A 27540-nucleotide genomic window follows, 5' to 3' on the forward strand; every position below is an offset into this window, starting at 1 on the left:
TGGTAGTGAGTGGTAGCGAGTAAGTGGTAGCGAGTAAGTTGGCTAAACTCACTCCCCAGTATGATATAGGCTATATTGTTTTCACGATAGAAAATGTCTATTGTTTCATATTATGCTCTATCCTTTATATTGTTGTGTTGCAAATTAGATGGGTGCAACGGGACAAGACTCCCGCGGGACCCAACGCAAAACTCGGGCGGTAATCATGTTGGCGCGGGCGTAACGGGCAGTGAAAAAATAAACAGCGGGTCCCGCGATTTCAATCTCTCCTCGTTTACTGCCAGGTGAGTCATCATCTCGGACATAGACGATCAGTGCGAGTCATGTGCAAGCACTGGCAGGCCTGTGAGTCGCTAGGTAACCCTGGCCCCTCTCAGCCCCTCTGAGCCGCTCTGCTCGGAGCAACAGAGACAGACTGTGAGTGGAGAAGCATCGTCGAAGCGAGCAGAGAAATCAAGTTTTTCCACAACATGAAACGAGGCAATAAAATTAGAGATGGCAGGGAGGGCTGTTCAGTTACACCCAGAGTGAGACATTGAACTTTTCAAACCCAGCAGAATGGCCGCAGTGGATAAGAAGAGTTTAAAGATTTTGGATCGCTTCATGATTCATGAATGGGATGGGAGATGCAGCTGATGATGTTTCAGCAGTTTAACCACCATGACTGAAGCAGATAAGAATTGTGCAACAGTTTAAAAGCATGATGTGATGTTTGAGAGAGCCCAATTCAATTAAGTACTGCGAGACCCTGCTTTTTTAAATATCGGGCGGGAGCAGGCGGTCATAACGTGGCTGCGGGCGGTCAGTGACACATGTTGCGGGAGCGGGCGGTAATGGTCATCCAGCTGGAGCGGGCAGGAGCGGGATTTAAAAAACCCGCACCCCTGTGTGTTAAAGTCCCGCGCACCCCTCTATTGCAAATCACACTCTTTACGGAAATATTTTCCGTCATTTGGACGACGCTTACTTCCGTCAGTCTGTTTTTTTACTCACCTCCACACACACAGACACACACACACACACACACACACACACACATACACACCAGTCCGCACCAGGCTCTGTCAACCAGCCGAAGGGACCCTAACCCCCCGACCTGACCCCCTCAGACCCCCTAACCCTAACCCACAGCTGTGCTGAGGCGGAGAAGCCGGCACAAACGTGCCTGCTCGCGGCCGGAGTGCCAAATGGCCGTCTGCGCTCGTCCGACAATAGCATAGATATGGCAAACCGGGGCGCAAGCACAAAAAGCAGATATCGCTTGACGACGATAGGGCCCAAGGACTTGAATTTGAATGAGATTGTGCACATTCGGCTTAATTGGCACGGGTCAACATTACATTGCATGTAAGGAAAGTCAGTAACAGCAGCAATTAAAATGTGTTTTATGGTCAAATATATTTATACATTTTAATTGTTTTCAAATGACAAAGTCAGTGCATTTTATTACATAACGTTGTAATAACACTGTTTATTACATTTTCACCAAGAAACAGAACAGCTGCATTTTGTAATAACCACCGCAATACCACGCAACCACCGCAACTTTATTACATATTGCTTTCAGGGGATTTATTATATAATGCACAGTTATTACATGATCATGCGTCATTACAGCCCTTTAAAAATACACAATAGAAACTATAAAAACACAACAAAAACAATAAAAACATAATTAAACTGAACTAGCTCCTGAATATTTCCAGAGAATGTGACGTTTTCATTTCCACTTCCTCTTCCTGTCCAGTCCACGAGGCCAGGGGGCTGATGGGAAAAACCCGCCGGCCATGTGACTCCTATGTCAAGGTAACATCATGCTAACGTCAGGCTTCTGTAAAGATGAAAATGTTGTGTTGAAATATCTGTGCTCATAGAAGGACGTCACAGTAATGATGATGCTGTGTGTGTGTGTGTGTGTGTGTGTGTGTGTGTGTGTGTGTGTGTGTGTGTGTGTGTGTGTGTGTGTGTGTGTGTGTGCGTGCGTGCGTGCGTGCGTGCGTGCGTGCGTGCGTCTAGCTGGCTCTGGTGCCTGATGTGGATCACAGCTCCAGGAGAAAGACTGGGACGGTCCTGGACTCAAAGAACCCAGAATACAACCAGAGCTTCCTACTGTAAGACCCACCAAAGTCTCACCCTCTTCCGGGTTCTGATTTCATCCCCATTCATTTTTCCATAGGCGTTTCATAAAATGCTTCTAAAAACGTTTTACAGCGCAGATCTCTGCTCGTGCCTCGTGATGTGGAGCCTCTTGTCTATTTTCTCTGCATTTCACAGGAAAATACCATACAAACACATTATAGATGGTCATCATGGGCATAGGATATGGGTTTTCTGAGGAGCTAAAATTGTCCCCACCACTCCGCGACAGATATGACTGTCTTTTGGAGGCTGTGGCAGGCTCATTTGTTTGTTCTTGTACCATACTAGGCATCTCACGTACTACGCACGCTCGATTCCTAGGCTTGCCCGCTGCGCGGGCTCACTAGCTATGCCGCAGCGAAAGGCGAATATGCAGCTCCCATATTACGCCGCTCGGCTTTTTACATCACTGATGATGTCACAACTTTGCATCACTGATGACATCACAATTGCTCTTATGACATCACTGATGTCACAATGCCTATGACATCATCAGTAGGACAAAAATTGAAACAGAGAACAGACAGACAGAGATTGTCCAATTGCCCCTTATCATCATCATCATCATCATCATCATCATCATCATCAGTATATAAATGGGAGCTGGGGCTCTGTCTGTCTGTTTGTTTGTTTGTTTGTTTGTTTGTTTGTTTCTCTGTCCCACTGTGATTGTCCCACTGTGATGTCATAAATCCCACTGTGACATCATCTGTGATGTCATAAATCCCACTGTGACATCATCAGTGATGTCATAAATCCCAGTGATGTCATAAATCCCACTGTGACATGTGACATCATCAGTGATGTCATAAATCCCACTGTGACATCATCAGTGATGTCATAAATCTGACATCATCAGTGATGTTGGTCTCATTGGCCACACAGCAGCCGAGCTGTGGGCGGCCGAGCTGTGAATGCGAGCTGCAGGATCGAGCGCGTAGCACACGAGATCCCTAGTAGAGATTTTATATATAGACTAGAAGACCCAAGGAATGAATTGGTAGCCTAGGTAAACCCAGCCACCACGTGACCTGCTCTCTCAGTTCCCAGTCACTATCGTCTAGCGAACGGGCCATTCAAATCGATTTCCGCGGCGGTTGAAAGACTCCCGCAGACCCGCAGCCACCCCGCAGCCAATGAGTGACGGCGTGACTGCCAACATCAGTCCTGCCGTGATCGGCCAATCAGAGAGTGCGTCTTTGTCAATGACGTGTAACAGCTGCAGCGGCTTAGCACTACCTAGCCGTTAGCATTTGGCCTCTCTAAAGCATAGCTCCCGAGCTAGCTACTAGCTATATGGCTAGCTATATGGCTATGCAACTATGTTGAGGACATTCAAGTGAAAACAGCTGTTAATGTTAATGTGGGAATCATGGTGGAACCGAATAAAAATGTTTTTGTTTGATACTCTATTCTGTTGTATTGTCATGTGAGAATGAAAACAGCTATAGTAATAGTACTTCAAAACAGTGGTTCTCAAAATGTTTCCACATAAGGATCCTTAAACTGAATAATGTGATGCTAGGTCTGTTGATCAAAATAACACCTATATCGAAATCGGATTTTAGCGGACCATACAAGCCGGGGCTTCAGAGCTGATCACCTGGACACATTTTACGGCGAAATTATCTGATAAACTTGTCTGTGCAGCTCTGTGGTGATCAGCTAATGTCTTCGCATTGTGATTATGATTTAATGCATTATGGAAGATAAACGCTGGAAGGCTGGGTAGCATTAGCTAACGTCATCCAGGCTACAGTAACATTAGGCTATTATAGTTATGAAACGCTGATTCAAACGTTACAATAATAAGACACAATAGGAGCCAGTTACCCTACTGTAGATAGAGTAATTTCAGACCACCAGATATCACCATATTTATGTTATTAAATGCTGTAACGTTAACGGTAATTCTCATGTGTATGGTTTATTTATAAGCATTCATTGATTGAAGCAGAGTGCTGGTCGGTTAAGTTTCTCTGTAGTCATGTCCTCTGCTCCAATCTTCGTTCGTAGTTTCTTCTGTCTCTCGTCCAGCAGCTGCAGATGTCATCATTATCCACGTTATTGATTATTATTTATAAAAAAAATCTCGTGTAAATATTTTGTGAACGCACCAATAGTTAGAGAAGGAAACCTCTCTTTGCATTTTATTTTTTAATAAAAGTAGGCTACTTGTGATATCTCACGTGGTCGATCATCATTGCAAATTTATGTGAACAGCTAGGTTTAATGACAAATATGGAATATCACCCAAGGAAATACCACGGTTTAATGCCAACAGATAAACCATACAGATTTGTTGTAATTGTGAACACATAAGGGAGCAAAGACATGGTTTTCAAGTATAACACAATGTACAACTTTTATTCAAAGACAGGATTGAAAAATATAGGTCACTTGTATTCACTTCAGTAATGTCAGGTCTCAGTCGCATTCACGCGTCTAGCTATAGCTAGGTTACATCTGGATTATGTATAATATACAGAATTCAAAAACCTTACTTCCAACAATTAACTAGCCTGCACTAACTACTGCACAGTAACGTGTACAAATATTGAACGCAACAGTCTCGTTCTGGAGCGAACCCCTCAGCTGAATTCACGTTGGAATATGATATCAAGGCTTGATACATTTGATTGTAGCTACTCATACAGCCGTGTGGAGCTTATCTAGCTAGGTTGCATCTGGAATATGATATCAAGCCAGTAATGTAGCTAGCTAGCGTTAAATAGGTTTATCTGTAACCACGCTGAAATGTGAGGGCATTAACGTTAATATTTCTAGCTAGGTCAAACACACCTTAACGTTATGAGTGTGGCCGTTTTTGATTAACATTAAGTCCACGATCAAGTCTAGCATTTCGGTATATTCCTACCTCTTAACATCTAGCTAGCTAGGTTGGATCTGGAATATGATATCGGCTTGATACATTTGATTGTAGCTACTCATACAGCCGTGTGGAGCTTATCTAGCTAGGTTGCATCTGGAATATGATATCAAGCCAGTAATGTAGCTAGCTAGCGTTAAATAGGTTTATCTGTAACCACGCTGAAATGTGAGGGCATTAACGTTAATATTTCTAGCTAGGTCAAACACACCTTAACGTTATGAGTGTGGCCGTTTTTGATTAACATTAAGTCCACGATCAAGTCTAGCATTTCGGTATATTCCTACCTCTTAACATCTAGCTAGCTAGGTTGGATCTGGAATATGATATCAAGGCTTGATACATTTGATTGTAGCTACTCATACAGCAGTGTGGAGCTTATCTAGCTAGGTTGCATCTGGAATATGATATCAAGCCAGTAATGTCAGGTCTCAGTCGCATTCACGCTAACCTCTTAACGTCTAGCTATAGCTAGGTTACATCTGGATTATGTATAATATACAGTATAATACTACGCTCACTACGTCATGACATTCACATTAACGCCTCCAAAAATCTACTGTAGCTAGCTAGCGTTAAATAGGTTTATCTGTAACCACGCTGAAATGTGAGGGCATTAACGTTAATATTTCAATTAGGTCAAACACACCTTACCGTTATGACTGCGGCCGTTTTTGATTAACATTAGCGTTAAGTCCATGATCAAATCTAGCATTTCGGTATATTCAGTGTGTGTGTGTGAAAAGGATGTTAGCATGCTAGCATTATTAGCACAGAATGTATACAGTCCATGGTACAACGTTAGGCCTTCAAGTCCTGAGGCGAACAGCACTGGAGGATGAAGTCTGCAGACTGGCATTCAGTGTCCAGCATAACAAGCACGCCTGTTTCCTCATCAGGTTGGCAGCAGCTGTATAGATGATGACTGTTCTTCACAGCCACAAATATCTCTCCAGATCTGCGGCCATCTGCAGCAGGGATCGAGGTTTGGGTCCGTGTAGACAGTTGTCCTGTTCCTCTTTCATTCCCTGACCACCGTCACGCGATGTTCTCTCTTCTTGTAGCTGGTTGTAACCATTTGCGTGCTAGCAGTACTGAAATGAAAAGTGTTAGCTCATGCGCTAACAACAAAGGTCGCAGAGTGATGACGCCATCTGCTGCACTGCGCATGTGCTCTGTGCACTAAACTGGTTGGATGATGGTTGCGTAATGGAGTGGTCTATCGGGGGGGGCCCAACAACCGCAGGAAATCGTTTAACAATGGTGGGATTCCAGACCATAGTGACTGAGAACAGGTCTGAGAGCAGGTCACGTGGGGGATGGGTTTACCCAGGCTAATGAATTGGTACCAACCATGTCGGGAAGGGGGCTACATAATGGTCCAAAGTTAAATTTTGGTGAGGGAAAAACTGGCATGGCCATTTTCAAAGGGGTCGCTTGACCTCTCACCTCAAGATATCTGAATGAGAATGGGTTCTATGGGTGGGTTAGGGCTACACACCTTGAGTTGCATGCACTTTCTGTCAGAAAGGTGTCTTTTTTCCCAATCAAGTCTAAATCTAACTTTAATACAAGTTTTTAATAAAAGTTCTAACGTTTTTATTATTTTGAGAATTTATTTTAGATTTAGAATGTAAATTGTCTATCAATTATAAAATCTAATGTCATTTCACATAACAGCATTTATTGGCCCTTCATACGAAAATAATTTGGGCACCTCTGATTTAGCAGCTGTGCCGGACTGTTACGCTGTTCTGCTGTTGGGATAGGCACATGTGTGGTTCTGATCTTCTGGTATAAGTACAGTATAAATAAGGTTGTACATTGATTTCCCCGCCGCGCTGCTGTGTTTGATCATTAAATGAATGGAGAGAGAGAGAGAGAGAGAGAGTCCTCCAAAGATATATGTCGGTTCAGTCTTTGTTTTTGGATATGTGAATGTTCTTAATTAAGAGTGAGAGAGAATTGACTGAATTCTGTATGCAGAATATATATAAGGACACAATTCTTTGATAATTGTAAAGCCACAGCATAGTAAATAGGATATTAATGTGATGTGTGTAGTTCTTCATAGATCTAGCCTCTTCATTTTGCTCACAAAATGAGAAGGAAAACACCATAGAAACACATTATAGATGGTCATATCTCCATTATATCACCACAGAAGCAGACTGTTGTTGATGCAAGTTTAAAATGCAACACATTGTAGGATGAACAGATGTGATTATTGATCTCTGAGGCTGGGTAAATGTGCTTCTCTCAGTCATCAGACTGTTCACTGTTCACATTATCAGCTTATTCGTTGTGTGTGTGTGTGTGTGTGTGTGTGTGTGTGTGTGTGTGTGTGTGTGTGTGTGTGTGTGTGTGTGTGTGTGTGTGTGTGTGTGTGTGTGTGTGTCAGTGCTGTCAGTCCCGAGCAGCAGCAGAAGAGGCTGCTGGTGACAGTCTTCAGAAGACGAGCAGACAGCAGGTGAGACGGTTGTGGAAAACCTGGGAAAGTCATGGAATTTCAAATTCTCATTTTCCAGGCCTGGAAAAGTCGCCGTGAAATCCTTGAAAGTTTGGAAAAAGCAATGGAATTTTGTTGTGTAATGAAACTAATTGTTACAGTAATCTTCCATAGTTAACCTTCCACGTAATGTAACATGACGGCAAATGTATTTTCTGTAGCTGTTGACATAGGACTCTCCTTGTCTGTGTCTCTCTTCAGGCATAGTGGGTTCATTGGCTGTATGAGTTTTGGGATTCGTTCTCTCATCACCTCTTCCAAGGTCAGTTTGTGACAAAGTAAATTCGCCCTGCAACTTAATTTCTGCTAACCTAATGCTAGTTAACATTAATCTACTATGAGAAAGTGACATTTCCATATCAGTCATCTCTGTGAATCACCTACTGTAACTAACCCAGACTGCCCCAATAGGCCAGACTATGTAACTGCATAAACAGCTACATATTTTCATCTCAGCCACACATAAGAGAGAGAGGGGGAGGGAGAGAGAGAGAGAGAGAGACACAGAGAGTGAGTGAGAGAGAGAGAGGCCCAGTATGGAGAGATATATGTGTCTTTATTCTGTGACTGAAAGTTTACATCCTGTAACCAAAGAGTGTATCTGTGAGAAAATAAATCCACTTTGTAATCAAAAAATAGATCCGTAAGCAAAAACATAGATTTGAAAACAAAACTATCAACAATCCAATCAAAGATTTTTTTTTTAATAAAATTAAAAAAATGTTTTTAGATTTTTCATTAATGTGAATTAAAAAAAGTTGCATGCAAACACAAACATTTTGTTCTCAACTCCAGACCATTTGTTTGCGAAACCATTACCTTTGCTTACAAAGCTCAACTTTTCTTTTGCGAAATGAAAAGCTTTGTTTGCAAAACCTGAGTTTTGCAAAACTTTTTCTGTTACAATAAGGGCGGGACCTACAGCAGAAAGAAGTAACGCACGTCCCTATTGGCCAGTGTCGATCGGAGTGATAGCTTGGCAACATCCAATCCAGTAAGAGACAAGGCGGAGGGCGGGAAGTATTTCCTGAAGGAATCTCCATGCCATTTCAGCCCCAGTTATAACCACAGATTGAAGAGAGAAGCCGTGAGTATGTTCACACCAATGTTTTTATGTTGTTTTTATGTTTGGTCAGGTTACATGCACTTGGTGTGAACATACTCACGGCTTCTCTCTTCAATCTGTGGTTATAACTGGCGCTGAAATGGCATGGAAATTCCTTCAGGAAATACTTCCGTTCAAGTGCCCGCCCTCCGCCTTGTCTCGTACTGGATTGGATGTTGCCAAGCTATCACTCCGATCGACACTGGCCAATAGGGACGTGCGTTACGTCTTTCTGCTGTAGGTCCCGCCCTTATTGCAACAGAAAAAGTTTTGCAAAACTCAGGTTTTGCAAACAAAACTTTTCGTTTCGCAAAAGAAAAGTTGAGCTTTGTAAGCAAACGTAATGGTTTCGCAAACAAATGTTTTGGAGTTGAGAACAAAATGTTTGTGTTTGCATGCAACTTTTTTAATTCACATTAATGAAAAATCTAAAAACATTTTTTTTATTTTATTTTTAAATTTTTCTTTGATTGGATTGTTGATAGTTTTGTTTTCTAATCTATGTTTTTGCTTACAGATCTATTTTTTGATTACAAAGTGGATTTATTTTCTCACAGATACAGTCTTTGGTTACAGGATGTAAACTTTCAGTCACAGAATAAAGACACATATATCTCTCCATAGCCCAGAAGCCTATTTTACACAGCTTGTGAAAGCTGCCATCGTTGCGGCATTATTACGTCTCGCCTCCTGCTTAAAAGTCACAAGGACGGAATGGCGTCTCATTTTGTTACACCACTGGAGGCAGTATCAGCCCCGAATCGACGTCTGTTTAAAAGGATAATTAACCGGGAAGACGGATCGAAGCTCAGCTCATTCATAAAAAATGACAGGAGGATTGAGGGGAAACCAGCTCCAGATTGAAGTTCTACTATCAGAAATACGTTAACCAAAGCATATAATTCAATACAGCAGTGGAATCAAAGGAATGCAGGAAAAAAATGGCTGCAGTCTCATCTGTGCACGTCCCCTTATGGAAAATGTTATTGTATTCCTGTGTATTTATAGCCTACTAAATAGCCTATATCCCAACATATCCATACATCCCTATATGAATATTATAGTATATTTGACATTATGGCAGGGGAAAGGCTGAAATGAAAGCAAAAAGTGATCTGATCCGTGACTGCAACAGGCAGGAGGAATTCTCCATGCCTACAGAGTAAGGCAGGGTCGGCTACAGAACAAATTGAATGGGAGGGTAATTAACTAACTGTCGGGGGGCACGTCAACAACAACAACACACAAACACCAGCTCAACTCCAATTCCCAAAACATGCTGTAAAGTCTGCGTCTTTCACACATAATGCACTGTGCACTCCCACTGCACAAAATATAGCCTACGTGCAAGCCAAGTATGACGTCTCTCTCTCTCAATGCATCATTACGCATTGGTGGAAGCGAAAACAGGCTATTTGAAATAGACTACATACCCAAGATCATCACTTGTTGTTTAAAATACATACTACAGCATGCACTGGGACACATCATCAGTGATGTTAACTGGGGTCGTAAGGTGTTTCGGGTCTGTCGTAGGCTATGTGCATGTGTATGTTTGTGTGTGTGTGGTATGTTTGTGTGTGTGTGTGTGTGTGTGTGTGTGTGTGTGTGTGTGTGTGCGTGTGTGTGTGTGTGTGTGTGTGTGTGTGTGTGTGTGTGCGTGTATGTGTGTGTGTATGTGCGTGCGTGCGCGTGTACGTGTGCGTGTGCGTGTGCGTGTGTGTGTGTGTGTGTGTGTGCGTGTGTAAGAATAGAAGCAATAGATTACATTAAGTAAAGGTCATTGAACCTGTGGGGACAGAAACAGATGACGCAAGGAAGAAACATGGCATCTAAATAATTGATACGAGACTCAGACAGAACATAGACGACCTGGACATATCCACAAAGAAATATTGATATAAAAGCTCTAAACATGAAAACCTAAGGTACATGTCATATGGGGACGTCCGGGTAGTGCAGTGGTAGATTCCTTGCCTACCAACACCAGGGTCGCAGGTTCGAGCCCCTGTGTTACTTCCGGCTTGGTCGGGTGTCCATACAGGCACAATTGGCCGTGTCTGCGGGAGGGAAGCCGGTAGGTAGAGTATGAGTCCTGGTCGCTGCACTAGCACCTCCTCTGGTCGGTCTGTTGGTGAGGAGGGTAACCGGCTGTGCTAGTCTACAACTCTCCCCAGATGAGCAGAGGGGGTGGAGCAACGCTCGGGACAGCAGGCGGAATTGGAAAAGTACTATTGGGGAGAATAATTGGGGGGGGTGGTCTACTTGAAAAACAACAACAACAAACATGTAATAAATAAATATGTAATATGTAGGGTGATATGAGATTATTTTATTTTATTATTTTATTCAGACGAACACACACACACACACACACACACACAATGTGTATATACTCCTCTCTCATGTGTACATTATATTATTAACATTGCCATGAGTGACATGTTTGCCCTGCCCACCCTCTGCTGGCAGCTCGTCAATGGCTGGTTCTACCTGCTGGGGGAGGAGTTTGGGAGGAGCAAACACTTGAAGGTGACATCACAGCGGAGGGACGGGGCTCTACCAACATACTGTGGTGAGTTAACCCCTAAGCCCCGTCTATTCCAATGCACATGCCTTTTCTAGGATGTCTCTAGATCTATGATGACTGTCATCTGAATCCACCCAATCCACAAACGTATTTGACACACGCACGTACGCATGCACACACCTTCCAAAATAAAAGAGCAGAACACACATTCACCTTATGTTCAGACCTTACAGTGGGCCAAATTCTTCCGGGTCCTTTTAACACTTCCGGCAGTCACGGCGCAAAATAAGAGAGTTGTTTTTGGAGCGGACAGTGAAGGGGGTAAAATAAAGAACGTAGCCTACTACTTTGAGCCGGTACACAGCAAGCAAGCGAGTAGCCATTGTTAGCCAGGTCAGATAACGTTATCGTCGACAATGACGAGCACTTTCTTGTAAAACATACCTGGACTCCAACAAAGAAAGCTTCAGATAGTTTTCTCTCCTCCGAGTTGCGCTCGAGCCACTAACGTCGCAGACGTTAACGTAATTCCCTGGAATGCGAGACTTAACGAGCCAGTTACATGGCGTTGCATTCTTAGACATTGCCGTTTGCTTTTATTTGGTATGTTACATACAATTGGCTAAATTATTAGTTAATTCAGAGTTAGATGCCAGCCATTTTATTTTATTTTATTTTTAGCCGGAAGTTTTGATACGGCCACACAACCGGGTCAAATGGGCGTGGCTACATAAGGTGAATACATGGGGGCAGAATTCAAAATACTGTCAAAAATTTAGTTTTTGAGATACAATTCTGAGATTTTGCACACTTCAACTACTGTGACAACAAAATCTTGTAAAAATGTACAGTAGTTGTTTACAGTACCGTTTACAGTAAAACATTTTGATGCACTGTGGGCTAAATCTTTTATCAATCGAAAATCTGTTTTATTTTATTTTATTTTATGTAGGACATACATACGATGCAGATGCTGAAGTTTGTTTGAAGAAAAATTTTGGGAGGAGTAGGGTTTTATTAGTTTTACAGTTTTTGCAGTTTTGCTTTGGACCGCAAAACGGTGTAGCGCCACCATTAGGATTATTGGCGCCAAATTTGTGTCGATGAAGTTTGGCATGGAACTGTACCTTTGTGCAAAGTTTGGTTTATTTTCGTGCATGAGAAGTCCAACTTCCCAGCAGAATAATAATAATAATAATATTGGCAAATACAAACAGTGGCCCTGCCACTAATGGGGAGACCCGGCTGTCTACATGTTCTCTCAGGGGAGGCTTACTCTACTTTGAAAACCGCTGTGCTATACAAATAAACTTGCTTTGCCTTGCCATCACAATAAAAGCACAGAACCTTTCCAAATAAAAGCCCAAAACCTTCCAAATGAAAAAGCCCAGAACCATAAAAATAAAATCCTAAACCCCTTTAAAATAAAATCCCAAAAGTTCAAAAATAAAAGCTCAGAACATCAGAATAAATCTCTAAACCTTTCCAAATAAAACCCCACAACCTTCAGAACAAAAGCCTAGAACCTTCAAAATAAAAGCAAAAACAATCCAAATAAAAGCCCAGAAAATAAAAGCCTAAAACCTTTAAAATAAAAGCCTCAAACTTTCAAAAATAAAATCACAAAACCTTCAAAATATAAGCTCAGAACCTTCATAATAAAAGCCCAAAGCATTAAAAAGTAAAAGCCCAAAACCTTCTGGGCGTCCGGGTAGTGTATCGGTAGATTCCCTGCCAATACGAGGTTCGCAGGTTCGCACCACCGTGTTACCTGGTAACACTTGGTCGGGCGTCCGTCCATACAGGCATGATTGACTGTCTGCAAGTGGGAAGTTGGATTGGGGGTATGTGTCATGGTTGCTACACTAGCACCTCCTCTGGTCGGTCGGGGTGCCTGGTTGGGGTGGAAGGGAACTAGCGTGATCGTCCCACGTGATCCTCCCATCCTCCTATGTCCTGCCGGTGAAGCTCCCCCTGTCAGGTGAAAAGAAGCGGCTGGCAATTGCGCATGTGTTGGAGAAAGCATGGTGCTAGTCTCAGCTCTCCCCAGATCGGGGCAGCAGGGGGGGAAATTGGCTAAGTACAATTTGGGAGAAAATTGGGAAAAATCTGAAAGAAAAAAAGAAAGAAAGAAAGAAAAAACCCCAAAACCTTCTAAATTAATATTTCTAGCTTTTACCATTGAAGTGGACAGAGAGTGGGAGTGGTTTCACAACATGATGCTGCTGATCTTAGATTCTTTTTTGACACACACAAATCCATAATGTAAGTCTCAAAACACGTCTCCAAGTCTCCAAATGTGTGTATGTGTATATATAATATGTATTTTAGTGAGTGTGTGTTGGGACAGCGAGAGGGAGAGAGACTCCTGTCTCTGCCCCTCTCCTCTCTCTCTCCCCGGGGGTCCGTACGGTTTCCATGGCGATGAGAAGCCTGCCCAGTAACCATGTGCACCAGCTTTCACCCACACAATACTTCTCTCCCTGTGGCCATCTATGTCTCTCTACCGCGCTCTCACCCCACTAAATACACCTCTCTCTCTATATATATACTATATTACACCCCCCACCCCTCTCTCTCCCTCTCTCTCTCTCCATCTTTCTCTACCTCGATCTACCCTCGACCCCCTTCCCCGAGCCGTGGCTCCTAGTCTCTCTGTCATGTTGACATCACACCAGAGATACAACACTCGCTCGCTCCGACCGAGCACAGAGAGAGGAGCATGAGAGAGGGGGAGAGAGACAGAGAGAGAGAGGGAGAGAGGGGAGAGATGCATTATTCTACAGCATCTGTTTCTTTAGACTAAAACTGCACTACCGCTGTTTACCTGGAGTACTATTGTAATAGTAACAGTACTAGCAGTGATAGTAGTTAATGTAGTAGCAGTAGTAATGAGTCACTTGGTTAGCTCCTGTGTTAGTTCTCATCAGTTGTAAACTAGTTTAATTGGTAACTAGTTTTATTTAGCTACAAGTTTCTGACTACAGCTAGAAGCTAGCTCTGTTACGAAGGACAGACGGAACTACCTGTCTGTCTGTCTGTCTGTCTGTCTGTCTGTCTGTCTGTCTGTGTGTGTACAGTCAGGATGTTCTGGAAGAACACTGCGTGGTCGTGGGCCAATAGTGATGATGATGATGATGGTGGTTATCTCCTAGGCTCAGAGCTGACGAAGACTCCAGACTTTACGGATGCTATGACACGCAGCAAGCTAACGAGCCACAGGGACACTAAGGAACGCAGCGAGCCAACGGGCCGCACGGACGCTACGGCATGCAGCGAGCTGCTACACCACAGAACCACGTCTGACCTGAACCGTGGTTCCACCGGACTTCAGTGTGACTTGCCAAACCAAGGCACCACCAAACCCATCCACAGCCCTGACCCCGCCAAAGCTAATGCTAACGCCACACTGGCCAACGCTAACTACAGCAGCTACATCTCCACTCTGTGTGTCAACGCTAACCACCAGGGGGCCGGAGGAAACACTGACGACAACACACAGCAACTGACGGTGAGTTACGCAGCACTTTCTCACACACACACACACACACACACACACACACACACACACACACACACACACAAACAATTATTTAGCTTCTCAAACATGATTCCATAGTGCTTACATTGAGTAAAAATATATATATATAAAATAATAATAACAGATACAAGATGAAAGGTCCTATAACTTGTGACTCTTAATGACACCGGTGGCCTTTGTAGTAACTGCAGTCAGCCCAGCAGCTGCTTGGCCAAAACAATGACATCACAGCATGGAACGGCGTCGGTTGCTTCGTAACGTTAGCCGATAAACTTATTTGCAAATGGCAGCCAGCCCCAGGATGGCCAGGAAGGATTCTGGACAAATTATTGTTATTGACGTTATTGTGGTGTGTGATTATGCTTGTGTTGGCTGTGGGCAAGTGGATAGCACAAGGTTAGCATGAGCCAGGAGCGGCCTGCTTCCCCTAGGGCTAACGTTATTGTGAGCTGGGACACTAACAAACATGTGGCATTGAACAGGGACTTGATCTGATACTGCAACCAAACAAAATGTTCCAAAAGCATATAAGTGACGTTAGGCATATTTGCGACTGTTACCTTATCCACACAAGAGGGTATTCGATGAATTAGCGAGGCTTCTAGCTGGTAAATCAATTAACTGTTAGCTAGATAGCTGCGTTAGCAAGCAAACTAATGTTATCCACCAGCCAGCTAAAACCACAATATCACAAGTCAAACTTATCAGTCACAGAGGTATCAAGTCTTTGCAGGAAGTATCATGGTAAACAGCAGCTAACATAACAAACCACAAGCTAACAAGCTAAAAGCTCCCTTGATAAATCGAAAACACAGTCCGACTTGTTTCTCCCTGACATCGGTCACGTTGCTGCTGTTTGGCCAGACGCGCTTCTTTCGTGCACTCTGTTTTTGCAGATCATTTCAAGATTCAAGATTCAAGATTTTTATTGTCACTCCGTAGTACAAGTATCACGTGTGAAATCCTTGTGCTGTAGACTCCGTTACAACATAGTGCAAAATAACAGGGCATATAGGTGCAGGAAAACAAGGGAAGCAACAAGCAATAAGGCAGTAAAGCGATAAGACAAGCCAAAGACAGTGACATCTTCACTGCACATACTGTAGGTGCAAATGGCATGGACATACTTTAAACATAATTAAACATAATTAACATTCTGTTTGCACAGGTGCAAATAGCATAGACCTAATTAAACATACAATTAAACATTAGACATACGTAATGGTAGCAGCTACAGTACAGTACAGTACAGCTACTACACTATTTGTGTATGTTAAGGAGTCTCGTGGCCTGCGGGAATAAACTGTCCCTCAAGCGATTTGTGCGTGCTTTTGGGACCCTGAATCTCCTCCCTGAGGGTAACAGGGAGAACAGGCTGTTGTGGGGATGGTTTGTGTTTTTGATGATCTTCAGGGACCTCCTGAGGCACCGCTGGTTATATAGTTCCTGCAGTTCCTCACATCCTGTTACGTGCTGGGCCGCGCGCCTCACTCTTCTTAGCACCCTGCGGTCCATGGTGGTACAGTTCCCGTACCGGCGCCTGATTTCTTCAGGCGCCTGAGTCCGTGTAGTCGCTGTTGGGCCTTTTTGACAACAGTGGCGGTGTGGCCGGCCCAAGTCAGGTCCTGGTGGATGTTGACTCCCAACTTGAAGCTGTCCACCCTTTCCACCACTGTGCCATTGATGGTGATTGGGGGGGGGGGGGGTGCGCCTGTAGTCTACAATGATCTCCTTGGTCTTGGAGATGTTCAGAGAGAGGTGGTTGTCCTGGCACCATTGTTCCAGGGCCCCCACCTCCTCTCTGTAGGCCGTCTCGTCGCTCCTGGAGATCATCCCCACGACTGCTGTGTCGTCTGCAAACTTCGCGATGGTGTTCGAAGTTTGAGTCGCCACGCAGTCGTGGGTGTAGAGGTCGTACTAGAAGGGGCTGGAGACGCACCCCTGGGGCGCTCCTATGCTGATGGTCAGTGGGGAGGAGGTGAGGTTGCCCACTCTCACCACCTGGCGGCGGTCTATCAGGAAGTCCAGGATCCAGTCACACATTGCTGTGTTTAGTCCCAGATCCTTGAGCTTGCTTACCAGCCTGGAGGGTACTATGGTGTTGAATGCTGAGCTGTAGTCCACGAACAGCATTCTCACATAGGTGTCCTTCCCCTCCAGGTGTGAGAGGGCGGTGTGGAGTACGTGTGCTACTGCATCCGCTGTGCTCCTGTTGGGGCGGTATGCATCAAGGGGGGATGATGCATGTTGGGGCGGATGTTGGGGGGATGTTGGGGGGTCTCAAGGGGGATGATGTTCGTGCAGTCCATTAGCATTAGCTAACATTAGCCTGTTCTAGCATGTGGATCTTCTTCTCTGGTTTTGTTTACTGTCTGAAGAGCAGAGAGGCAGGCTCAGGGATGCGCAGAACCAACCCTGCACATAGAAATCACCACAGAGACTGAACGCCTGGATGGAGAGAGACGTAACTGGCCTTATTTCTTAAGTTAGGTTACGGGACATTCACTCATTGTCATTGGTAATATAAGCTAGCCCACTGCTTTGAAAGCATGTATTTTAAACACGATTTCAGACGGACAAGCCTGTCTTTATTGTCACACGATTACACATCAACACATGCACGGACGGCCACAAACACACACATGCTGACGGTGGCCGGTGAAATTTGTCCTCTGCATTTAACCCATCCTGGCTTGTCCTTTCCTCCGGGGGGCAGGCCAGGAGCAGTGGTCGCTTTTCTCGTACAGCGCCCGGGGACCGACTTCGGATGTTGTCGTCACTGGTCGGATGACGATGACGATCTGATCTTCTGCATGTTTTTAATGAGGGGGGGTTATATACGGAGGAACCCCCCTGGGGGAGCACGGGGAGAACATGCAAACTCCACACAGACAGAAAGGCCCTTACGACGAGATACCCCACCTGGGCAGTAGGCACTGAAGATATGGGGGGGAACACAACCACAGCGCTCACAGTGTCCCAGGCGAGAATCGAACTCAGGACCTTCTGACTGCGAGGCGACAGCTCTACCACTGAGCCGCCGTGCTGTTTGTGGACCAATGGAGGCAAGTTGGGGGGATGTGGATACATGGATAACGATCAGCTGTCTCTTCACTGGAAACACAATGCCAATCAATATCATCAATATAGACTTCTCTCTAAGAGTTTCTCTCTGTGCTGCAAACCAACCAGGCCTCCTGCCTCTGTGACTGCCTGGGTCAACCAGCCCTCCTCCCTCTAGCCATTTCCAGACATGAACTCTGGACTATGCCCATTGAATCAGGTCCAGGTATTTCCTGAAGCTACCCTTCCAGACATGAGGGTTTGTTGTTATCTAGTTCAATAAAGAGCATGTGTGCACATCCAACCTGTTTTGAGGCCAGGTGCTGGATACAGATATACATAAGGGTTGAAAAAGTGAATATCCGCACACTGGAGCACCTCCAAATATTGAATGATGACTACAACGGTTCAACCCACACAGTGGGTCTTCATCAGGCAAATGACTAGAAAAGAAGACAGCAGAAAATATATATAGAAAATAATACTAATGACAACGCATTGACATCAGCTGCTGTCAGTCAATTAAGTCGGCTATAGCACATAGCCAATGGCAGGTGACTAATGCCTTAAAAGGAGCCTACCTATACATACAATTTAAAGGAGCAATCAGTGAAGTTGTATAGACCAAACATATCCACATCAATAAAATACATAGCAGAAAAATACATAGGGTACAAAAATAGACTAAGACTTGTATAGAAATAACAATAGAATAGGACAAATGACATAAAAGTTTTAATGTCAAATTCCTCATTCCAACCATTAGGAGACATGGTATTGAGGAAATGGATCCAGTAGGTCTCCCTCTGCAGCCTCCTTTTGTGGTCGCCTCCTCTAGGGGGCTTATCCACTTTCTCAACACCAACATAGCGGAAGGCATTGAGATTGTGGCCGGCCTGTTTAAAGTGAAGAGCAACAGGATTGCGCTCGTCGCCGGTTCTAATGTTGTGTTCGCTCATCCTGGTACCCACATAAGCAAGGCTGCAAGGGCAGCGGATGAGGTATATGACATGCGTGGTGCTACAAGTGATAGCACCATGTATAAATACACTGAGCCTGCTATGCGGGTGACTGAAGCATTTGTGTGTAATTACATTGAACACAGCCACCACATTTATAATTACCATCTGGCACAGCAAAGATAGGTGCGCAATGAGGGCGCATGTCGGACTTGACCAGGCAGTCCTTTAGATTAGAAGGTCATTTAAAAACAAGTTTAGGAGTTTCAGTATAGACTCTCTTTAATTTAGGATCTGACTCAACAATATGCCAGTGTTTTTTAATGACTTCTCTAAATTGCGCACCAAGCGGGGAATACTTGGTGCAACATATTGGAGAGTTTTCTGAAACCTGTTTGTTACATTTAGACTGAAGTAGGGATGTAGGTACTACCGGTACTACCCCCGAACCGCGGTACTATTGCTGTAGAACAGGTTCTATACTAAGATTTAAAAAGACCGGTACTTTTCCGACCGCTGCTATGACTGATAATGGTCAATATGAGCCTGTCTCTTTAAGAAATGCGCTGGAGTGAGTGACGTCATATCCACATGTCAAGCGGTGAGGAAAAGAGTTTGAGGAAAAAAAGCAGCTGAGCACTGAGCAGACCCGCGCACATTAAAAGCAAACTAGCAAAGTAGGCTATGGCTAAACACAAAGCCTCTCCCAGCCCAGTTAGTAGCAGCAGCCAGCCGATCTACTATGAATCACCTCATTCAATGGAAAGGAATTGCTTCAAAATGTCCCCATTCGATGGGGTGGAGTAGATCGGGTGCAGCAGCTGTGCCCTTTCACAGTTTACATCTAACGTTATGTAGGCTACTTTCACGCATACTTCAGTCAGGGTTATCGACAGTCCATATTATTGCCTCTGCACGTTTCCCGACGCTACAGTGAGAAAATGCGCTCGTTAACTAACGTTACAGCGGACTCCGCTGTACTAACGTTACAGCGGACTCTGCTGTACTAACGTTTACAGCGGACTCCGCAGTAACGTTAGTTAACGAGCGCTCACTGTAGCGTCGGGAAACGTGCAGAGGCAATAATATGGACTGTCGATAACCCTGACTGAAGTATGCGTGAAAGTAGCCTACATAACGTTAGATGTAAACTGTGAGTAATACTGCCTGAATGCCCCACCCATGACAAGAAGTGCTAAACTGGAAGTTGAGATTACTGAGTATAAACAATTTAGAGACATCAGCCCTGCAGAGGATCCCCTGGCATGGTGGAAGCAACACCAGACAGACCTGCCCATCTTAGCTCAGTTTGCTAGACAATATCTCTGTATTCCAGCATCAAGCTGTGCATCTGAACGTGTTTTCAGTACTTCTGGGAATATCTGCAGTCCAACAAGATCTAGACTGACCGAGGAACATGTTGACACCCTCGTTTTCTTGGCTAGGAACCTGAAGAAGACATTGGGATGGGAGGGACTGAGTGAGTAAACTGAGAGTCAGCCAAACAGTGAGTCTGTCTACCACCCATAGGAGAACTAGGGTTTAGACTGAGTAGGCTGGGGGACAGAATGGGAATATGAAGCCAGTTATGCTGCTTGTTGAAGAAAAAAAGATTTGAGTTTCTGCTGCTATAGTGTTTTATTATATTATTATTTATTTTATTTATTTTATTTATTTTATTTATTTTACTTATTCCCATTTCCCACTGTTCAAAAGATTTGTGTTATGTTACTGAGTGTGTACTTATTTGACAAGTAAAAGTTAGACAGAATTTAAATGCCACCAATTATTTATTTATTGTTGTTATTGGTGTTTCTCTGAGTTTTTGCTGCTATAGGCTAGTGTTTTATGGTCATTTTATTTTCACTGGCATTACTTTATTTTACTTACCGGTATTCTCACTGCTCAAAAGGTTTGTTTTGTTCAGCATTTAAATGCCACACCAATTTATTGGTGTAATTGTTCCCAAACTCTTAAAATAAAGCCAAATCTTGACATTGGACAGTTTCACTTTTTTTTTACAAAAAGTATCGAAAAGTATCGAAAAGTATCGAAATACAAATTGGTACCGGCACCGAAACAGAAATTTAGTACCGCTACAACCCTAGACTGAAGGCATTGAACCTTGGTCACCTGGTCAAAACAGACAACCGAAAGTCAATTTTAACACGTAGTGAGTCAACGACCCTGATTTTTATTTACCCAGTTATAAAATACGGATTTTATTTTGAAGGTAAAAACGCATAGATTTCCCTATTCTGTCTGTTTCTAACGGGCTTGATTTAGCTTTGTGATTAAAAAATTTTCCACACGATAGAGTGACACAGAAGTCACAAATGGTAGCCTAATAAACTGCTCCAGATTGGATTACGAATAAAAACCCAGTAAAGCATAAAAAATACCTGAGCACAATTGGGACTTCACATGAGGAAATGCATCGCAGACAGTGAGTTGTCTTCAATTATTCAATGTGGGAGACAATGATTAATAGGCTATGTGCGACGTTAGTGGGCACTTAATGCAGATTATGTGTTTTTAGCAAATCACGTTTGTTGAATGTCAATGCGACTCATTATGCCTGTGACATAAGGCTGTCTTGGGCTAGTTCAATGCTCATATTGCCTACCTGTCTTCCATGGTGAAGGGGGGCTGTGTCATCACCTGAATTGCGTTTCTCCACTTTACACGGCGACAGTAAGGGGCAGCGTTTTCAAGAATTCCACTCTGGGACCTGTTTTCACTTTTTTGCATTTTCACCCCGTTTATTATAACCTTTATTTAACCAGGTAAAAACAAATTGAGATACGAAATCTCTTTTACAATTGCGACCTGGCCAAGAAGGCAGCAAGTTACAGATCAGATCATACACACATTTACATACAAGATACAAAAACTAATTAAAACAGAGCACAGACAACACCAACACTGCATCAGAAGTAATAGTAAAAAGCATACGAAAAAAAATCGTATATTACGATTTACATCCTAAAATCATAGTCATAAAATGATGATAAAAGAAGCATAAAGTGCAGAGGCATATTGTGCACAGAGGAGTCCAAATATTGCTACGAGAGGCATAAAGTGCATAAAGAGACAAAGTGCACAGTGGAAGTTTAAATGTTGCCACAGGAGCAGCTCGAGACAAGAACCTCTGACAACTTGTGTTTAAAACTGGACAACGAAATCAAAGAAACCAACTTAAAACGTGACGCCGTCACCGTGTAAAAGGAAGGCACTAACGTTAAAAGAAGTTTGCCATTTTACGCGGGGAGCGTCGCCGTATAAACAGGGCGTCAGTCTGGAGTGCACAACATTTTTTAGCCTCAGGGTGGGATCTTTGTTGTTTCTAAACATGAGGAAAATCTCCGGTGTAGAGAGTAGAGAGTGGGGGTGGGTGGTGGTGTGGGGGAGTTGGGGTATGACTTAGGCCATGTTCACATTACAGGCAAATCTGATTTGCTGATAAAGTCATTAATCATAATTATCTTGATTGGTTTCCCAAATCTGATTTGGGAGTGTGTCCGCACTGCCACAAATCTGATTCTCAAGTCGGATCTGTGTGGCCAGACCTAAACAGCCTATCTGCATGGGTTGCTATGGTAACGACGTGGGCGTCAGTAAATACGTACGTTGGTGACGTGGTTTTCCTGCGCAGAAGCATTTGATGACGAGTTGCGAGTGACGTTCAAATCAGATTTGGTGGATCTGCGCGTCCGCACTCAAGTCACATCAGTCGAAAGCAGATTGGAAACTACCTCCATATGTGGTTTGGGACAAGTGACACAAATCAGACTTGGAGCGTCCACACTCATAAAACCAATCTGGATAAAGTCATTGATAGGTCACTAAAGTTCACAAATCAGATTTGGCCTCCTAGTCTGAACATGGCCTTAGCGCTGTGGAGTTTATGCGATACAATGTAGACTACATCAAAGATATAAAGCAATTCTCCTTTAAAAAAACAAAAACAAACTTTAACACTTTATTCTGGCGATAGGTCCAAATATCCTACGAGCGATGTCCAATACTGCGAAGCAGGATGACCCTCACGTCCAAAAATGCCCTATTTTGAAGGTGGAGTGGTGCACGAAGCTTTGCAGAAGCCAAGGCGAGTGTTTTTTCAATCAAGCGACACATGGAGCATTTGGAAAAACGGAAACTATCTGATGTTTGTTCGCTCGTTTGCTCACATCAACTATTTATATACGAATAATCTGTCTGCTCGCTTTCCCCCTCTCTCTCTCTCTGAGCGCAGCAGAGGGGGGCAGGGGCACACACACACACACACACACACACACACACACACACACACACACACACAAGCAGAAAGTGCAGTGAGTGAAACAGAGGCGGTCAACCCTGATCCGACCCAGCTCTCGAACCAGTGTTAACCCTTTCATACCTAAAATCAACCTGGGATTAACTGGTTGGACCCCCGGTGTGAAAGGGGCATGTTCTTTAGTTGTTTAACTTCGTCCATTAGAGCCATTAGCATAGGCTGTAGCCACTGTGCTCAGCTCTTCTCACATGAAATCCAGATCATTTCAAATCCCCTCCAACTCTTCCTCAAGTGGATTAAATGCTGTTTTTGGTGTAATTTTCTCTTTTTTCCCCACTTTCGTTTTGTTCCGGGTTTTTTTCGTTCAATTTGTTTTTACCTGGTTTTGTTTCTGCTAGTGTAACCGCGCTCCTCAGGGCACCGCCATCTTGGTTGAAGTCTACATCTATGTGACACAGTAAACTGTCTTGTGTTTAGGCCTTGTGTGTGTGTGTGTGTGTGTGTGTGTGTGTGTGTGTGTGTGTGTGTGTGTGCGTGTGTGTGTGCGTGTGTGCGTGCGTGTGTGTGTGTGTGTGTGTGTGTGTATTTTGTGTATTTTAGTGGAAATCTCATGCTATAACTCATCAAAGATTCATGTGTGATAAATTATAGAATATCACTGCCTCACACACACACACACACACACACACACACACACACACACACACACACACACACACACACACACACACACACACACACACACACACACACACAGCAGTTTCTGGGTCCTCTCTCCTGTCTCATGTTTCACTCATACTGGAGAAGTGCTGCAACCTCTAGTCATCTGTGGCCGTCAAGGCCAGATCAGCATCCCCAGGGGCCCCTGGTTACTGAAGCTCCCAGGGAAAAAAGTATCAAAAAGGTATTGAATTTAATATTCTCAAATTAAGGCCTTAGAAATATTGAATTTCGTTCACAAGTTTTTAATTTTGTCTACAAAGGTCTTACATTTGTTCTTGTTACTTCGTAGGGACAAGAGGATTTTTTATTTTAGCAGAAATAAACATGTTCAGCTTGCACGTCGAAGTAAACACCAATTTCCTACCGCATATCATCATTGTTTGAGCATTTCATCCATAGACCAGTAAGATAGTAGTTAGCAACCGAAGTGACAGTGGAAGCTAACCGTATAGTTAAAGGAGAATTTCGTTTTTTTTTAACCTGGACCCCTCTCCTGGCAATAATTATGATTTGGCCACTCACCCAGCGATCTCCGCGGCGTTTCTGGCCGTCCTAGCGTTGTTTTGAGATCAAAATGATTGTGTAATGTATAGAGCACACAGAAGCCATTGAGAAATTATTATTTTGCACATTAAAAACAATGAACTAAGCATTTAAACGAAGCTATAAAATACAAATTAGGTTTCTGTATGACAATAACTTAATAACATTGAGAACGTTCTCAGTATCTAAATGGTAGTAGCCGGGCTCTGACAATGGGTCAGTTGTGGCACTTTTGACAGTCATCTACAGGCAGTGTAGGAATTTAACAAAAATATTTTCAGGGCAAATTTTGCCCCTACAGTCTAAGAAATAGGGGCATTTTCAAAATTGTGTGTGGGGGGGGGGGGGGGGTTTAAATTAGTGCATAAAGTTGCTGTTTTTAATGTGAAATTAGCCCAGATTAAAATGCATACAGTACAGTAATCATCATGTTCCAAAGATAAATGTGTCCCATGTGTGAAAGAAAGGAGGAAACAGTAATAACTTTTTAAAGGTCTTTATTTACGTCTTTAGATCAATTTGAACACAGTCTCTCATATAACATATTTTAGAAACTGTAGTAGGGTGTATTAACACCTTTCACCTTGAGTGAAAGGTGAAAGGTGACCAAAAGGTGTGTGTGTGTGTGTGTGTGTGTGTGTGTGTGTGTGTGTGTGTGTGTGTGTGTGTGTGTGTGTGTGTGTGTGTGTGTGTGTGCGTGTGCGTGTGCGTGTGTGTGTGTGTGTGTGTATGTTATCTTAGGGCTGGGCGATAAAACGATAGCAATATATATAGGCGATACAATAAAAACAATAGAAAATAGTTCAATAGGAAGCGTGCTACGAGTGACACAGAAACAGACAATTCAAACAAACCAGCAGCGCAAGACACGCTGACATTCATGCTATGGACAATACCTGGAGTATTAACGTAAGAAAGAAAGATTGGATGCTGGAGGACATTTTGTGAACAGGATGAATAACTTAGCGGTTTAGCTCACCTGTATTGCAGTTATACAGCTGGTGTGGCCCGGAAGCCCTTCAGAGGACACCTTCTGTCTTGCGTGGTTGAAGAGCACAAGCCTTGCTTCCATGAGATGTCGCTCAGTAGTAGCTTGTTGTGAGACCGTGTGCATGGAGCTAAAGATGGCAGCCCCCACACGCTTCAGTGGTGTGTTCTTCTTAATCACACGCTATGCTAAACTTGGAATCTAACTGAGAAGTAGCTCCTTGACAATTGCGCAGTAAGGGTGTGACATCCAAATTAAAGTCAGGTTGGTGACTGTGTCTGATCAGACAGCCTTTCTCCCATCTCTCTCTGTCTTGATGGTCCAGCAGTTCCAGGTGATGGCACCTCACAGCCAATCATGTCAGCAGAGGGGGCTTCTGAAACGGAGACAAGGTGATGCATGGAACACCAACGTCGTAATTGTAACTCTAACCTTAACCCAGTTTTTTTAAACAAAAACCCTAAACTCTAAACAAAACCAGGAAACACGTCACCGTTTTCAACCCAGAAACGGTGTCACGCTACCGGGCCAGGAACTGATTCTGACCTGGTGGGCCAAATGGAATGGGCCGACTCGTAGGCTGTTCAGTGAGATCCTGTGTGTAACATTTTTGTCATTCATACAACTCAGAGTTAGTTAACTTCTAAACAGCGAACTTACCCAGAAAATGTTTGGGTTTAAACCGAGCTCAGGCCCATAAATGCAGCCAATGGGACGGCCGGGCTTAGACAGAACGTGCACGCGCTCGGGTAGGGTTGGACTTTTTTTCTAAGGTCAACCCCCACTTCCCTCCGCCCGGGTAACCCATCACCGAAGCTTCCAAGCCCTAAACATGTGATTGTGAGGGACCGCCCTACAGGTCTGGTGCCCTCTAGTGGTTCTTCCATAGTAGAGTCCAGTAGAGTTGAACAGAGGAAGATCCTGTTTTTACTATTGCACGGTTCACACGGGGAGGGTGGAGTGTGTGTGTGTGTGTGTGTGTGTGTGTGTGTGTGTGTGTGTTGTCTGCTGGGAACGAGCTGACAGAATAATAGCAGGAAGAGTGTGTGCCCTCCGATAAGCCAGCACACTTCCTGAGAGGAACACACGCGTGCGCACGCGCGCGCACGCACGCGCTCACGCACGCACACACACACCAGTGGCTTTACCACACAGCTAGCATGTCTCAGAAGAGTCCAGACCGACTGCCATACTGGTCAGGTAGAGTCTGTTAAACTGGTGAACCTGGAGGAACTGATTCTCGATCAGACCTGGTGGGCCAGATGGAACGGGCTGTGATGTGGTTAGGCTTAGTCTAACTTTAAGCTCTAACTCTAAATCTGACTGGAACCCTGTGCTGAGGAGACATGCACACCATCCACCGGCTATGTCGAGTCTGCATCGGACAGAACCTGCCTCAGGTGTGTGTGTGTGTGTGTGTGTGTGTGTGTGTGTGTGTGTGTGTGTGTGTGTGTGTGTGTGTGTGTGTGTGGGTGTGTGTGTGTGTAGACACTACTTAACTTGATCTTTAGAATAGTGTTAACATGGACATCAGAGTCCCACCAGAAGAGGCATCAAACTTTTCTTGTCTTCTGCTGGGACTGGTCTCTCATGGAATTGTTGTTTATCAGCTAACGTTGCGCGCTAGGCGTTACGCTAACTTGTCCCAGAGGATTTGAACCTGTGGTGAATTCAGGCAGAAATCCACCAGCCAGGCCTCCTCAGCTCGACCATATCCGATTGACTCGTCTGTCACTTTAATTTCAAGTCAAGTTTATTTGTCTAGCCCTAATTCACAAGCATGTCTCAGAGGGCTTTACAGATATGTCTCGCAAAATCTTGTTAAGCACTATCAATAAACGGGATTGAACAATCTTCTATTAGAGGGAGGGAGGGTGGGAGAGAAGGGAGAGAACAGGGCGAGGGAGTGGGAGAAGAGAGAGCAAAAACAAACGGTATACTGGGGCATATCACAATATGTATATTGTAATCTAGTAATATGTCAGTAATATGTATATTAATAGACGCAAAGTCACATTTAATAATCCAATTATCATCTACTGTATTATAATTACCTACCTTATTGTCATGATATGATACCACTGACAGACGACAAACGATAGTACTGAATTATTGGCCAGCCCTAGAGCATACAGCAGCCGTTACTCATTGGGACACATCAATGCTGAGTAGGGCTGCAACTAACAATTATTTATATTATTGATTCATCTGATTATTTTTCAACTAATCAGTTAATCGTTTTGTCTATGAAATGTCACAAAATGGTGGAAA

The 27540-nt window shown here is 43.8% G+C and overlaps 1 protein-coding gene across 1 annotated transcript in view; it reads left to right on the top strand.

Moving 5' to 3' along the window:
* Window positions 1-323: 323 nt before the first annotated feature.
* LOC310784499 (regulator of G-protein signaling 3-like) overlaps window positions 324-27540 on the top strand; it is a gene marked incomplete at both ends in the record, with an annotated part of 100558 nt that continues 73341 nt past the window's right edge. The window contains 8 exons of the mRNA XM_083645484.1: window positions 324-357; window positions 1748-1806; window positions 2017-2111; window positions 7740-7800; window positions 11116-11218; window positions 14329-14684; window positions 18590-18740; window positions 26614-26669. Coding sequence (XP_083501610.1) covers window positions 324-357; window positions 1748-1806; window positions 2017-2111; window positions 7740-7800; window positions 11116-11218; window positions 14329-14684; window positions 18590-18740; window positions 26614-26669 — 915 coding nt within the window. The remainder of the gene's footprint in view (window positions 358-1747; window positions 1807-2016; window positions 2112-7739; window positions 7801-11115; window positions 11219-14328; window positions 14685-18589; window positions 18741-26613; window positions 26670-27540) is intronic.

This window comes from Poromitra crassiceps, assembly GCF_964638095.1.
Source record: "Poromitra crassiceps genome assembly, chromosome: 10".
Lineage (NCBI taxonomy): Eukaryota > Metazoa > Chordata > Actinopteri > Beryciformes > Melamphaidae > Poromitra > Poromitra crassiceps.